The following is a 16,887-nucleotide window of genomic DNA, read 5'->3' on the forward strand; positions in this document are numbered from 1 at the left end:
TACTATATATAGGATGTATGTCTTTATTGCTGGTGCATTGTAGCTGTAGTTATTGTTATGTAGGAAGTATGTCTTTATTGCTGGTGCATTGTAACTGTAGTTATTGTTATGTAGGATGTAGGTCTTTATTGCTGATGCATGGTAGCTGTAGTTATTGTTATGTAGGATGTATGGCTTTATTGCTGGTGCATTGTAACTGTAGTTATTGTTATGTAGGATGTATGTCTTTGTTGCTGGTGCATTGTAGCTGTAGTTATTGTTATGTAGAATGTATGTCTTTATTGCTGGTGCATTGTAGCTGTTATGTAGGATGTATGTCTTTATTACTGGTGCATTGTAGCTGTAGTTATTGTTATGTAGGATGTATGTCTTTATTACTGGTGCATTGTAGCTGTAGTTATTGTTATGTAGGATGTATGTCTTTATTGCAGGTACATTGTAGCTGTAGTTATTGTTATGTAGGATGTATGTCTTTATTGCTGGTGCATTGTAGCTGTAGTTATTGTTATGTAGGATGTATGTCTTTATTGCTGGTGCATTGTAGCTGTAGTTATTGTTATGTAGGATGTATGTCTTTATTACTGGTGCATTGTAGCTGTAGTTATTGTTATGTAGGATGTATGTCTTTATTGCTGGTGCATTGTAGCTGTAGTTATTGTTATGTAGGATGTATGTCTTTATTGCTGGTGCATTGTAGCTGTAGTTATTGTTATGTAGGATGTATGTCTTTGTTGCTGGTGCATTGTAGCTGTAGTTATTGTTATGTAGGATGTATGTCTTTATTGCTGGTGCATTTTAACTGTAGTTATTGTTATGTAGGATGTACATCGTTATTGCTTGTGCATTGTAGCTGTAGTTATTGTTATGTAGGATGTATGTCTCTATTGCTGGTGCAGTGTAGCTGTTATGTAGGATGTATGTCTTTATAGCTGGTGCATTGTAACTATAGTTATTGTTATGTAGGATGTATGTCTTTATTGCTGGTACATTGTAGCCATAGTTATTGTTATGTTGGATGTATGTCTTTATTGCTGGTGCATTGTAGCTGTAGTTATTGTTATGTAGGATGTATGTCTTTATTGCTGGTGCATTGTAGCTGTAGTTATTGTTATGTAGGATGTATGTCTTTGTTGCTGGTGCATTGTAACTGTAGTTATTGCTATGTAGGATGTATGTCTTTATTGCTGGTGCATTGTAACTGTAGTTATTGTTATGTAGGATGTATGTCTTTATTGCTGGTACACTGTAGCTGTAGTTATTGTTATGTAGGATGTATGTCTTTATTGCTGGTGCACTGTAGCTGTAGTTATTGTTATGTAGGATGTATGTCTTTGTTGCTGGTGCAATATAGAACTCTGGGGGAATTTGAACCTTGTTTTGTACATAGTGCTTTATGCCCACATACCCATTTGAAGAATTGTCAACAAAATAACCCAATCTGCACCTTATGTTGTTGCAATTACCTTTTTAGGTATCTATTCAATATATAGTCCATAGCTCTAATTACCTGCTTGTTTCTTAGAGTATAAACAAAAGGGTTCAGCATCGGGACCACTGTTGTATACAGCAGGGGAAGAATTTGGCCTTGTTCAGGAGAGTGTTGTGACTCTGGGACCATATATGAACTGAGTGACGCCCCACAGAATAATATTACGACAGTGAGATGGGAGGAGCAGCTGGAGAACGCCTTTACTCTCCCTACTGAGTTCTTGATCTTTATGACAGTTGCAATTATACATGTATAAGAGCCTAATATCAGCACAGAGGGCATAAGTCCCAAGCATATAGTTCCAAAAAGCACCAACCTCATAATGTCCGTGATATCACCACTAGAGAGCGCTATCATGGTTTTTATATCACAGATAAAACTACTAATATCATGAGAATTGCAGAATGATAAAGTGGGAACCAGCACAACATATATGAATGAATTAATGAAGCCAACAATCCAGGAGGCAGAGAATAGAGTAATACACATATTATTGTTTATAATGGTTGTATAGTGCAGAGGGTCACAGATGGCCACATAGCGGTCATACGCCATAGCTGTAAGGAGGAAAAACTCTGCCACAATACACAAAGTAAAAAAGAACATCTGAGTGATGCATGCTGGGAAGGCAATTCTGGTGTCCCCTGTCATTATAATAGAGAGGAATTTTGGAAGGACGCTGGAGACACAGATGATGTCCTGCAATGAGAGGTTACACAGGAAATAGTACATAGGGGTGTGGAGCTGTGGGGTCAGATATATAAGACTGGTGATAATCAGGTTCCCCAGCAATGTCAGTAAATACATCACCAGGATCCCAATGAAGAGCAGAAGCTGTAGGTCTGCAGAGATGGAGAACGCCAGGAGGTGAAAATCTCTCTGTACTGTGCAGTTTATGAGATATTCCGTCATTGTTGGTTCAGGTTCAGGATCAACCGCAGCAGAAGCGTCATTGAGTCACCTGATGGGGTCAGTAAGCGGAGGTCATCCAGTGTTATGTTGAAGTTTGTAAAATATATTTAGCATTTTTGTTCCCTATGTAATCACAATCTTGGCACTGGAATCTTTAGAATTGTTTAAACTGGTAGTAATTGGGCCAAAATTATAAAGATTAGGAACAATCTAAATATGTTGCACAAGGGGTAACTTAAGATGGAAGAGGGCCCAAGCAGGCCCTCTCCTCTCTTGTGGCAATGGAATTTCAACTCTATGATCTGCCACAGGCAGTATTGCGGTGAGCAGCATTTCATGTTTTGAACTCTGCTGATCTACAACGAAAGTTAACATGAACTTGACACCTTACACATTCCATTCAGCAGATATAGGGTGGGATGTACCATCCTTATGTGATACATCCCACTGCTTACCATGCCGATACCAATTGCAAAGGGCAGCTGTCCCAATAGGAGCGGCCACCAGTCCATAGACTTCCAGGTTTGTGACCCTGGAGTCTATATAAGCATGTACAGAAGAGCCAGGCGACTGCAATGGATGCTGGCAGGGTTCAGATCTGATCCCTCTGTCTGTAAAAAAAAGTCTATTGGCTTCTATAAATACCTCTACATCAGTAACCTAGCATCTGTAGCTTAGAATACACAGGAATTGTGGCAATACCTGGCAGCCGTGCCCTGGCAAACAGGAATCCCAGGTAATTAGAATAGGCATTCCAGTCTTTTCCTAATTAGCTAAAGCCCAACACGTGTTGGAGAACTTTTATCTCTGAAAAAGTGGGTGGAAGGCTGAAGAAGCAAGACGTGATGTAACCTGAATGTAACCCACCATATTGCTAATGTACCGAGCTTGTAAGACATTAGAGGGATAGCGAGCTTTGGGTGCTTACACTAATACAGTACATGTCCTTTATTTTCCTGACAATTGCGGCATTGTCCTTGTAATTGTACAGTCAGCAGAACTAATGTGCAGAACCAGGCATTTAAATGTGCCAGCTGGGGAAACATCCACTGTTCTAGTGTCCATCAAAGCAACCATCACTACTAGGTGCAAGCGATCTGTCAGACACAGGCGTTCCTCACTCATATCCATCCCTCAGCGTCACCCAGAGCTGCACATTCACACCTGTGGCACTGCCACTTAAGCCCGGTGTCTCCTGACTCTTACCTCTTACCTCCCAGTTGCTATCCAGAAATACCTACTGTACACTGTATAACACTGGCCTCCATTCCCACAAGACGAGACACGCATGCACATACTTGTATTTTGGGTCCCATTGTCCGGTGCATGCACACACCGTGTTTTGCAATTCATTTACATACATAGTCCACTGGGAAATGGATGACAAAGTATCATGCACAATATGAGGCTATAATGTGTCAGTGTATTCTGTATTTATATTATTTCTGTAGTCTTGTATATTTTCTTGCAGTCCCATAGGGAGTCTATTGAAGCAAAAATGCACACGACCATGTCTGAGTCAGAGTTACCAGTAAAGGAAGGGAGGAGAGGATGTGACTGTGGCCAGCGGTATACAGCAAAACTCTGCATAGTCTACATATCCCACCTGTGCCATAACCCACTTGTGCCATAACCCACCTGTGCCATAACCTACCTGTGCCATAACCCACCTGTGCCATAACCCACCTGTGCCATATCCCACCTGTGCCATAACTCACCTGTGCCATAACCCACTTGTGCCATATCCCACCGGTGCCATAACTCACCTGTGCCATAACCCACTTGTGCCATATCCCACCTGTGCCATATCCCACCTGTGCCATAACCCACCTGTGCCATAACCCACCTGTGTCATAACCCACTTGTGCCATATCCCACCTGTGCCATAACTCACCTGTGCCATAACCCACTTGTGCCATATCCCACCTGTGCCATATCCCACCTGTGCCATAACCCACCTGTGCCATAACCCACTTGTGCCATATCCCACCTGTGCCATAACTCACCTGTGCCATAACCCACTTGTGCCATATCCCACCTGTGCCATAACCCACCTGCCACCTGTGCCATAACCCACTTGTGCCATATCCCACCTGTGCCATAACCCACTTGTGCCATATCCCACCTGTGCCATAACCCACCTGTGCCATAACCCACTTGTGCCATATCCCACCTGTGCCATAACTCACCTGTGCCATAACCCACTTGTGCCATATCCCACCTGTGCCATAACTCACCTGTGCCATAACCCACCTGTGCCATAACACACCGCTCAGCGAAAGAGTGAAAAGAATCAGATTTCAGTGTAATAATGAGTCTGCTGGACTGTTACTATGTACAAGTAGATACTGGGTCAGCAGCAGAACACATGTCAATGAGGTATAGTAGTGATGTATAAACCAGGCTCTGTACTGTCCTCTCTGTAACATCATATAACAGACACTGACACTGCAGATCCCCAGCTACAGTGTGCACTCTGTGTGAGTGTATTATAGAGTCTGGCAGATGGTAACATATATACAGGTATATAGTGGTCAGCATGAGAACACACATCAGTGAGGTATACTAGTGATGTATAAACCAGGCTCTGTACTGTCATGTCTGTAACATCATATAACAGACACTGACACTGCAGGTCCCCAGCTATAGTGTGCGCTCTGTGTGAGTGTATTATAGAGTCTGGCAGATGGTAACATATATACAGGTATATAGTGGTCAGCATGAGAACACACATCAGTGAGGTATACTAGTGATGTATAAACCAGACTCTGTACTGTCATGTCTGTAACATCATATAACAGACACTGACACTGTGTTACCTGCAGATCACCAGCTACAGTGTACGCTCTGTGTGAGTGTAATATAGAGTCTGGCAGATGGTAACATATATACAGGTATATAGTGGTCAGCAGTAGAACACATGTCAGTGAGGTATAGTGGTGATGTATAAACCAGGCTCTGTACTGTCCTGTCTGTGACATCATATAACAGACACTGACACTGTCTTACCTGTTGATCCCCAGCTACAGTGTGTGCTGTGTGTGAGTGTAATAGAGAGTCTGGCAGATGATAATATATAGATATATAGGTATATAGTGGTCAGCAGCAGAACATATCAGTGAGGTATAATAGTGATGTATAAACCAGGCTCTGTACTGTCCTGTCTGTAACATCATATAACAGACAATGACACTGTTTTACCTGCAGATCACCAGCTACAGTATGCGCTCTGTGTGAGTGTATTATAGAGTCTGGCAGATGGTAACATATATACAGGTATATAGTGGTCAGCATGAGAACACGTCAGTGATGTATAGTAGTGATGTATAAACCAGGCTCTGTGTTGTCATATCTGTATCATATAACAGACGCTGACACTGTGTTACCTGCAGATCCCCAGCTACAGCATGTGCTGTGTGTGCGTGTAATATCAGGGAGACGGGCACACACACCAGCCATGTATTATTTTATATTGCATTAAAAATTAATATAAAGTATATACTCCATTATAAAATATTAAGGCATATTTATCTCTAAATAGCATGTCTTAAAAAAAAAAAGAGTAAAAAACATAACGTACCATATAATATAGAAAGCAAATATAATATCTACTGTGCTGCATTCTGTAGTACATAAGTCACATACAATAACTTTGGACATACAGTACTCTATAATATAATGTATATGACACATCCATACTGCACTATACATGTGACAACTAAACCAGCAATATACCAGGATAAACCTGTCCTACGTCCCATGCAGGTTGTGTGTGTAACTGGGAATTTGTGTAGTAAATTATTCGTGTCTCTTCCAACTACAGTGGATGGAGGATGTATATAGCGCTGTGCTTATACCACAGGGATTGTCCTCTGCGAATACATTTATTACAATTCTCCCACCGCAATTAATGTTGAACGTTTTGTTTTGCTTTTTTTTATAACATCATAATAATAATATTAATAATAATAAATATCTAAAAATAATATAATATAAATAATAATAATAACAATAATATAATAATAATAATTAGAGACAGGATTATTTGCATTTGCATATTTGCAAATGTATTTGCATATTTTGCCCATTGCATATTTTACCTAAAATCTAGTGATGGTGCATATTTTTCCAAAGGGCAGCACTTCACGTATTAGGCCCAACCCCCTTTCCACCCGCGAATCACGGCACTACTTTGCCCTGCTGTTGGCCAGGTAGTGGTAAAGTGTTGGTGATGGTGGAACTAGGTTCGTGGGAGCTGCGCTGTAGACTTTCAGGTGAGTCAGCTGCACTGGTAGATAGGTACACTAACTAGTACCTGGGCTAATGGGCGGAAGACAAGAACACCTTATGGTGGTAGCTTGCACTCAACACACCTCTTAATATTATAACAAACGGGATCTTGCCAGTTAGTGGTTGTAATAAAAAAAAATTAGGTACTTATGTATTATCTGGGCTCCCATGTTAAATGCACCCCATTTTTTCATACCCCTACTATCCAACTACGAATGGAGTTGATGTTATATAGTGTGGCGAGCGCAGCGAGCCACCGTGCGAGAAGCGTGGCGAGCGGACGTGGTCTCATAAGAAAAACGGGAGCCCAGATATTACATAAGTACCAAATTTTATTTTATTGTAAAATATGGATTAAAGACCTTGCATTAATAAATCACGTACAACAAAATATGTGCACGTATGTTTATAAAGATAGGGCATCAATTTATTAGATAGTGAGACAAAATAAAAATAATAAAATAATTAAATATAAAGGAGTATAAGATTCAACCTGAGTGGTGCTGTAGCGGGTCCACTTCACTTTTCGTTGACTAGTTTCGCCCCAGATGGGCTTCGTCAGGATGAAATATGAAAAGGGAAGTGGACCCGCTACAGCACCACTATCTACAAAGCGGGAGAAGCGGGCAGTCTGCTGGCTGACGCTCTTTTATCATTCACCTTCAAATCTAAGGTACTCTGGTCCTAACAGACTTTTACAGCACCATCTGAAGCAGCAGACGTTTTAATCCCATGTTTTAACATTCATTCATGAAGGGGTACCATTCAAAGTGTCCGTTTTTTGTCTGTCTGTTTGTCATGCTCTCCCAGTACCCACCCCCAGTGTGTGTGTGTACCGGTACTAGAGCAGTAGAGTTATCCAGAATTTAAAAAGACCGACATTTATTCATATATCCAGCTATTCCACGCTGTTTGAATACTCAGGTTGAATCTTATACTCCTTTATATTTAATTATTTTATTATTTTTATTTTGTCTCACTATCTAATAAATTGATGCCCTATCTTTATCAACATACATGCACATATTTTGTTGTACGTGATTTATTAATGCAAGGTCTTTAATGCATATATTACAATAAAATTAAAAAAAATTATTACAACCACTAACTGGCAAGATCCCATTTGTTAGAATATTGAGAGGTGTGTCGAGCGCAAGGTACCACCGCAAGGTGTTCTTGTCTAGTGGTAAAGTGTGCAGGTATGTGCGCAGTGTGGGGGACCTTGGATATACGCTACGTCTGACACTGCTCTAGGATGCCAATCCATTTTAATAAAAGTCAGTCGGGCGGATGCCGTCAGGAAGCTCCTGAACCTTTGCCTCTACAGCAGAGAAGGTGGGCAGAACGGTTGTGACATCACACGGCATGGACGAAAAAGCCGGGTCGCAGTGAGTATGTGGCGAAGGGAGGAAGCCTTCCACTGCACCACCCTCACACGCTATGCTGACATTTGACCCATCAGTGCTGGAGATGAGGGTCCGTGTAGTTGATACAATCTAACTACCGGAAATTTGGAACAGTATCTGATTGTTTACGTTTTCAAGAGTAACAAAATGTTAAATTATTGTTAATTATCAATATGTTATTCTACTGCTTACTAATTGTATGCTAATTTTTTAATACATAAGTTAAAAATTACTATTGTTATTATTTAATATAGAATATTTTAACACTTTTCATGCATATTTGCATGTCTTAATTGCTAGTGCACTGTAGCTCTAGTTATTGTTATGTAGGATGTGTGTCTTTATTGCTGGTGCATTGTAGCTCTAGTTATTGTTATGTAGGATGTGTGTCTTTATTGCTGGTGCATTGTAGCTGTAGTTATTGTTATGTAGGATGTATGTCTTTGTTGCTGGTGCATTGTAGCTCTAGTTATTGTTATGTAGGATGTGTGTCTTTATTGCTGGTGCATTGTAGCTGTAGTTATTGTTATGTAGGATGTGTGTCTTTATTGCTGGTGCATTGTAGCTGTAGTTATTGTTATGTAGGATGTACGTCTTTATTGCTAGAGCATTGTAGTTGTAGTTATTGTTATGTAGGATGTATGTCTTTATTGCTGGTGCATTGTAGCTCTAGTTATTGTTATGTAGGATGTATGTCTTTATTGCTGGTGCATTGTAGCTCTAGTTATTGTTATGTAGGATGTGTGTCTTTATTGCTGGTGCATTGTAGCTGTAGTTATTGTTATGTAGGATGTACGTCTTTATTGCTAGAGCATTGTAGCTGTAGTTATTGTTATGTCAGATGTATGTCTTTGTTGCTGGTACATTGTAGCTGTAGTTATTGTTATGTAGGATGTATGTCTTTATTGCTGGTGCATTGTAGCTGTAGTTATTGTTATGTAGAATGTATGTCTTTATTGCTGGTGCATTGTAGCTGTAGTTATTGTTATGTAGAATGTATGTCTTTATTGCTGGTACATTGTAGCTGTAGTTATTGTTATGTAGAATGTATGTCTTTATTACTGGTGCATTGTAGCTGTAGTTATTGTTATGTAGGATGTATGTCTTTATTGCTGGTGCATTGTAGCTGTAGTTATTGTTATGTAGGATGTATGTCTTTATTGCTGGTGCACTGTAGCTGTAGTTATTGTTATGTAGGATATATGTCTTTATTGCTGGTGTATTGTAGCTGTAGTTATTGTTATGTAGGATGTACGTCTTTATTGCTGGTGCATTGTAGCTGTAGTTATTGTTATGTAGAATGTATGTCTTTATTGCTGGTGCACTGTAGCTGTAGTTATTGTTATGTAGGATGTACCTCTTTATTGCTGGTGCGTTGTAGCTGTAGTTATTGTTATGTAGGATGTATGTCTTTATTGCTGGTACATTGTAGCTGTAGTTATTGTTATGTAGGATGTATGTCTTTATTGCTGGTGCACTGTAGCTGTAGTTATTGTTATGTAGGATGTATGTCTTTAATGCTGGTGTATTGTAGCTGTAGTTATTGTTATGTAGGATGTATGGCTTTATTGCTGGTGCATTGTAGCTGTAGTTATTGTTATGTAGGATGTATGTCTTTATTGCTGGTGCATTGTAGCTGTAGTCATTGTTATGTAGGATGTATGTCTTTATAGCTGGTGCATTGTAGCTGTAGTTATTGTTATGTAGGATGTATGTCTTTATAGCTGGTGCATAGTAGCTGTAGTTGTTGTTATGTAGGATGTATGTCTTTATTTCTGGTGCATTGTAGCTGTAGTTATTGTTATGTAGGATGTATGTCTTTATTGCTGGTGCATTGTAGCTGTAGTTGTTGTTATGTAGAATGTATGTCTTTATTTCTGGTGCATTGTAGCTGTAGTTATTGTTATGTAGGATGTATGTCTTTATTGCTGGTGCATTGTAGCTGTAGTTATTGTTATGTAGGATGTATGTCTTTATTGCTGGTGCATTGTAGCTGTAGTTATTGTTATGTAGGATATATGTCTTTATTACTGGTGCATTGTAGCTGTAGTTATTGTTATGTAGGATGTATGTCTTTATTGCTGGTGCATTGTAGCTGTAGTTACTGTTATGTAGGATGTATGTCTTTATTGCTGGTGCATTGTAGCTGTAGTTATTGTTATGTAGGATGTACGTCTTTATTGCTGGTGCATTGTAGCTGTAGTTATTGTTATGTAGGATGTATATCTTTATTGCTGGTGCATTGTAGCTGTAGTTACTGTTATGTAGGATATATGTCTTTATTGCTGGTGCATTGTAGCTGTAGTTATTGTTATGTAGGATGTACGTCTTTATTGCTGGTGCATTGTAGCTGTAGTTATTGTTATGTAGGATGTACGTCTTTATTGCTGGTGCGTTGTAGCTGTAGTTATTGTTATGTAGGATGTACGTCTTTATTGTTGGTGCATTGTAGCTGTAGTTACTGTTATGTAGGATATATGTCTTTATTGCTGGTGCATTGTAGCTGTAGTTATTGTTATGTAGGATGTACGTCTTTATTGCTGGTGCATTGTAGCTGTAGTTATTGTTATGTAGGATGTACGTCTTTATTGCTGGTGCGTTGTAGCTGTAGTTATTGTTATGTAGGATGTACGTCTTTATTGTTGGTGCATTGTAGCTGTAGTTATTGTTATGTAGGATGTACATATTTATTGCTGGTGCATTGTAGCTGTAGTTATTGTTATGTAGGATGTATGTCTTTATTGCTGGTGCATTGTAGCTGTAGTTATTGTTATGTAGGATGTACATATTTATTGCTGGTGCATTGTAGCTGTAGTTATTGTTATGTAGGATGTACATATTTATTGCTGGTGCATTGTAGCTGTAGTTATTGTTATGTAGGATGTACATCTGTTTTTTAGAATCCTTTAGTACTATGGTAATGGATGATATAAAAAAATTAGAACTAAATAAAAGCAAACATAACCTCACCATAAAGGAAAAAAAAGGACTAAAAAGCCTGATGGAAGATAAAAATTTAATAATAAAACCATCAGATAAGGGAGGGGGAATTGTATTATTAAATTAAAAGGACTATGAGGAGGAAATTCTAAAACAATTATCTGATAACAATACATACAAAAAAATTAGGAATAATCCTACACAAAAAATTAACAACTCTATGAAAATCCTCATAGATAAGTATGAGAAAAATGGTATTCTAACTAACAATGAATCCAAATTTCTATTTATTGAGGACCCAATTATACCAACAATTTATGTGTTACCGAAAACACATAAAAACCCCCTCAAACCACCCGGTAGACCAATAATCGCCAGGGTCGGCTCCATAACATCAAATATTTCAATGTTCATAGATTCCCATTTGCAGCCCTTAGTATTGGAGAATAAATCTCATCTCAAAGATACTCTTGTAAATGTTTTGAGGGATCTGGAATGGTGTGATGATTATTATCTTATCACAGCAGACGTTTCAACGTTATATTCAATAATTGAACATAATCAAGAGGTGAAAGCTGTGAAAAATGCCCTTCAAAGATCTAACGTTGATAGAGGACTCCAAAATTTTATATTGGAAGGTATAGAGTTCATCTTATAAAATAATTATTTTTGTTTTAAAGGAAAATTTTTATCTACAGAAACGAGGCACCGCTATGGGCACCCGGTTTGCCTCTAGCTATGCCAACATCTTTATGGGTGAGTGGGAGACCGATTACATCTGGTCCCACCACCCATATGGGGCAAACCTGGTGTCATGGCGGCGCTACATCGATTACATTTTATTTTTGTGGAGAGGAGACAAAGAAACCCTAGACCAATTTTGCATTTATTTGAATGAGAACGATAGAGGGATTCACCTCACTTTTGACATCAGCAAGGTTAATGTCAATTTTCTGGACCTTGTGATTTACATTGAAGATGGGACCATCAAGACTCGTAACTATGTCAAACCGACAGACTCTAGAACCTACATAAATGTGGACAGCTGCCACCACCAAAGGTGGCTTGAAACGATCCCTCTTTCTCAATTTCAACGACTTAGGAGAAATTGTACAGAAACTGAAAAATATAGGAAGCAAGTAGGTGAAATGAAGAAAAGCGGTTATGATACAAAAAAGTTAGATGAAACATCTCTTGTGGTACAAAAAAGGGAAAGACAGGATCTGTTAACATCCAAAAAAAGGACCGACAGAATCAACATGACCATTACAAATAGTCCTTTACGAGCAATTATTCGGCCCAACGTTCCGATGTCACAAGAATTTTTAAAAAAACATTGGGACTTACTGAGAAAAGACCCAATAATTGGTAATGATATCCCTTCTACACCAAAAATGATTTTTAGATGAGCTCCAAACTTAAAAAACAAATTGGTACAAAGCCTATGTCCTATTTCTCCAAAAAAAAGTATGGTCACATCTAGAGGCTTTTATCGATGTGGGGCATGTCTTGGTTGTAAGAATGTCCCTAACAATTTTGGAATGAAAATTGAAAAACTCAACATTAATGGGAAGCTCTTCACAATAAAAGATTTTTTAACCTGTCATTCGGCAAACGTAGTACATACCATTCAATGTAAATGTAATACATTTTATATCGGTCGCACTAGCATTTAAAGACCGATTGGGAGACCATATGCGTAACATAAAAAAGGGCTTAGAGACCCATTCCCTCTCTGATCACTTTAGGCTTTAACATCAGTGCAATACGTTAGGAATCATGAATTTTTATATTTTACAAAAAATAGTTCCTAATATAAGAGGTGGTGATTTACATAAAAAATTAGCTAAAGGCGAAATGTCAAATTTTTTTAATTATGATACCTTAACACCAAACAGATTAAACAAAGATTTGGATTGTCTTTATTGCTGGTGCATTTTAGCTGTAGTTATTGTTATATAGGATGTATGTTTTTATTGTTGGTGCATTGTAGCTGTAGTTATTGTTATGTAGGATGTATGTCTTTATTGCAGGAGCACTGTAGCTGTAGTTATTGTTATGTAGGATGTATGTCTTTATTGCTGGTGCATTGTAGCTGTAGTTATTGTTATGTAGGATATATGTCTTTATTGCTGGTGTATTGTAGCTGTAGTTATTGTTATGTAGGATGTACGTCTTTATTGCTGGTGCATTGTAGCTGTAGTTATTGTTATATAGGATGTATGTTTTTATTGTTGGTGCATTGTAGCTGTAGTTATTGTTATGTAGGATGTATGTCTTTATTGCAGGAGCACTGTAGCTGTAGTTATTGTTATGTAGGATGTATGTCTTTATTGCTGGTGCATTGTAGCTGTAGTTATTGTCATGTAGGATGTATGTCTTTATTGCAGGAGCACTGTAGCTGTAGTTATTGTTATGTAGGATGTATGTCTTTATTGCTGGTGCATTGTAGCTGTAGTTATTGTTATGTCGGATGTATGTCTTTATTGCAGGAGCACTGTAACTGTAGTTATTGGTCTGTAGGATGTATGTCTTTATTGCTGGTGCATTGTAGTTGTAGTTATTGTTATGTAGGATGTATGTCTTTATTGCAGGAGCATTGTAGCTGTAGTTATTGTTAGGTAGGATGTATGTCTTTATTGCAGGAGCATTGTAGCTGTAGTTATTGTTATGTAGGATGTATGTCTTTATTGCTGGTGCATTGTAGCTGTAGTTATTGTCATGTAGGATGTATGTCTTTATTGCAGGAGCACTGTAGCTGTAGTTATTGTTATGTAGGATGTATGTCTTTATTGCTGGTGCATTGTAGCTGTAGTTATTGTTATGTCGGATGTATGTCTTTATTGCAGGAGCACTGTAACTGTAGTTATTGGTCTGTAGGATGTATGTCTTTATTGCTGGTGCATTGTAGTTGTAGTTATTGTTATGTAGGATGTATGTCTTTATTGCAGATGCATTGTAGCTGTAGTTATTGTTAGGTAGGATGTATGTCTTTATTACTGGTGCATTGTATCTGTAGTTCTTGTTATGTAGGATGTATGTCTTTATTGCTGGTGCATTGTAGCTGTAGTTATTGTTATGTAGGATGTATGTCTTTATTGCTGGTGTATTGTAGCTGTAGTTATTGTTATGTAGGATGTATGTATTTATTGCTGGTGCATTGTATCTGTAGTTATTGTTATGTATGATGTATGTCTTTATTGCTGGTGCATTGTAGCTGTAGTTATTGTTATGTAGGATGTACATCTTTATTACTGGAGCATTGTAGCTGTAGTCATTGTTATGTAGGATGTACGTCTTTATTGCTGGTGCATTGTAGCTGTAGTCATTGTTATGTAGGATGTATGTCTTTATTGCTGGTGCATTGTAGCTGTAGTTATTGTTATGTAGGATGTATGTCTTTATTGCTAGAGCATTGTAGCTGTAGTTATTGTTAGGTAGGATGTATGTCTTTATTGCTAGAGCATTGTAGCTGTAGTTATTGTTATGTTGGATGTATGTCTATATTGCTGGTGCATTGTAGCTGTAGTTATTGTTATGTAGGATGTATGTCTATATTGCTGGTGCATTGTAGCTGTAGTTATTGTTATGTAGGATGTATGTCTTTATTGCTGGTACATTGTAGCTGTAGTTATTGTTCTGTAGGATGTACGTCTTTATTGCTGGTGCATTGTAGCTGTAGTTGTTGTTATGTAGGATGTATGTCTTTATTGCTGGTGCATTGTAGCTGTAGTCATTGTTATGTAGGATGTATATCTTTATTGCTGGAGCATTGTAGCTGTAGTCATTGTTATGTAGGATGTATATCTTTATTGCTGGAGCATTGTAGCTGTAGTCATTGTTATGTAGGATGTATGTATTTATTGTTGGTGCATTGTAGCTGTAGTCATTGTTATGTAGGATGTATGTATTTATTGTTGGTGCATTGTAGCTGTAGTCATTGTTATGTAGGATGTAAGTATTTATTGTTGGTGCATTGTATCTGTAGTTATTGTTATGTATGATGTATGTCTTTATTGCTGGTGAATTGTAGCTGTAGTCATTGTTATGTAGGATGTATGTCTTTATTGCTGGAGCATTGTAGCTGTAGTCATTGTTATGTAGGATGTATGTCTTTATTGCTGGTGCATTGTAGCTGTAGTCATTGTTATGTAGGATGTATGTCTTTATTGCTAGAGCATTGTAGCTGTAGTTATTGTTAGGTAGGATGTATGTCTTTATTGCTAGAGCATTGTAGCTGTAGTTATTGTTATGTTGGATGTATGTCTATATTGCTGGTGCATTGTAACTGTAGTTATTGTTATGTAGGATGTATGTCTTTATTGCTGGTACATTGTAGCTGTAGTTATTGTTCTTTAGGATGTACGTCTTTATTGCTGGTGCATTGTAGCTGTAGTTGTTGTTATGTAGGATGTATGTCTTTATTGCTGGTGCATTGTAGCTGTAGTCATTGTTATGTAGGATGTATGTATTTATTGTTGGTGCATTGTAGCTGTAGTCATTGTTATGTAGGATGTATGTATTTATTGTTGGTGCATTGTAGCTGTAGTCATTGTTATGTAGGATGTATGTATTTATTGTTGGTGCATTGTAGCTGTAGTTATTGTTATGTAGGATGTATGTCTTTATTGCTGGTGCATTGTAGCTGTAGTTATTGTTATGTAGGATGTATACTATTGTAAAGCGCAACGGAATCTGCTGCGCTATATAAGAAACTGCAAATAAATAATGTCTTTATTGCTGGTGCATTGTAGCTGTAGTCATTGTTATGTAGGATGTATGTCTTTATTTCTGGTGCATTATAGAATGCTGGGAATTACTTGGGAATTTGAACCTTATTTTGCACATAGAGGTGCATGTCCACATACCCATTTAAAGATATGCCAACAAAATAACCCAATATGCACCTTATGTCATTGCAATTGATATTTTTATGTATCTTTTCAACACATTGTCCATAGCTCTAATTACCTGCCTGTTTCTTAGAGTATAGACAAAAGGGTTTAGCATTGGGACCACTGTTGTATACAGCAGGGGGAGAAATTGGTCTTGTTCTATAGAGAACAAGTAGGAACTGAGGGACGTCCCACAAAATAATATAACAACGGTGAGATGGGAGGAGCAGCTGGAGAACGCCTTTACTCTGCCCACAGAGCTACGGATCTTTATTACAGTAGTAATTATACATGTATACGAGACTAATATCAGCACAGATGGCATAAGCCCCAAAAATATAGTTCCCACTGGTACCACTCGTATAATACCCGTGATATCACCACTAGAGAGCGCTATCATGGTTTTTATATCACAGACAAAATTACTAATGTCATGAGAATTGCAGAATGATAAATCGTCAACAAGCACAACAAATATTAATGAATTAATGAAGCCAACGATCCAGGAGGCAGAGAATAGTGTCATACACAAGTCTTTGTTCATAATGGTTGTATAGTGCAGGGGGTCACAGATGGCCACATAGCGGTCATACGCCATAGATGTAAGAAGGAAAAACTCTGCCACAATACACAATGAAAAGAAGAACATCTGAGTACTGCATGCTGGGAAGGCAATTCTGGTGTCTCCTGTTATCAGGATAGAGAGGAATTTGGGGAGGACGCTGGAGACACACATGATGTCCTGGAGTGAGAGGTTACACAGGAAATAGTACATAGGGGTGTGGAGCTGTGGGGTCAGACATATAAGACCAGTGATAATCAGGTTCCCCAACAATGTCAGTAAATACATCACCAGGATCCCAATGAAGAACAGAAGCTGAAGGTCTGCAGAGATGGAGAACGCCAGGAGGTGAAAGTCTCCCTGTCCTGTGCAGTTTATGAGATATTCCTTCAT

At 38.3% G+C, this 16,887-nt stretch overlaps 2 protein-coding genes across 2 annotated transcripts; both read right to left on the reverse strand.

Annotated features, from left to right (window-relative positions):
- Positions 1–1,459: 1,459 nt before the first annotated feature.
- Positions 1,460–2,401, reverse strand: LOC146027196 (olfactory receptor 1C1-like). Its single transcript, XM_083158153.1, has one exon. It carries the CDS (start codon positions 2,399–2,401, stop codon positions 1,460–1,462), a length of 942 nt encoding a protein of 313 aa, XP_083014279.1.
- A 210-nt stretch (positions 2,402–2,611) lies between these two features.
- Positions 2,612–16,887, reverse strand: LOC146027197 (olfactory receptor 1G1-like). The gene is made up of 3 exons (XM_083158154.1): positions 16,009–16,887; positions 11,960–12,134; positions 2,612–2,757 (listed from the first exon to the last, which is right to left on the reverse strand). The coding sequence occupies exons 1-3, from the start codon at positions 16,885–16,887 to the stop codon at positions 2,612–2,614; spliced, it is 1,200 nt and encodes a 399-aa protein (XP_083014280.1).

Source organism: Crinia signifera, chromosome 8 (genome assembly GCF_055691185.1).
Source record: "Crinia signifera chromosome 8, ASM5569118v1, whole genome shotgun sequence".
Classification (NCBI taxonomy): domain Eukaryota; kingdom Metazoa; phylum Chordata; class Amphibia; order Anura; family Myobatrachidae; genus Crinia; species Crinia signifera.

Bases quoted from the DNA above. Each gene is read 5' to 3' on its own strand.
- LOC146027196 (XM_083158153.1), bottom strand. From the start codon at position 2,401: ATGACGGAATATCTCATAAACTGCACAGTACAGAGAGATTTTCACCTC.
- LOC146027197 (XM_083158154.1), bottom strand. From the start codon at position 16,887: ATGAAGGAATATCTCATAAACTGCACAGGACAGGGAGACTTTCACCTC. The intron at 12,135-16,008 runs GTAATTAGAGCT...ATTTCTCCTAAG, and splicing joins ATACTCTAAGAAACAGGCAG to TCGTTGAAATTGAGAAAGAG. The intron at 2,758-11,959 runs GTGAGGTGAATC...CTTTCGTTGTAG, and splicing joins TAACCTTGCTGATGTCAAAA to ATCAGCAGAGTTCAAAACAT.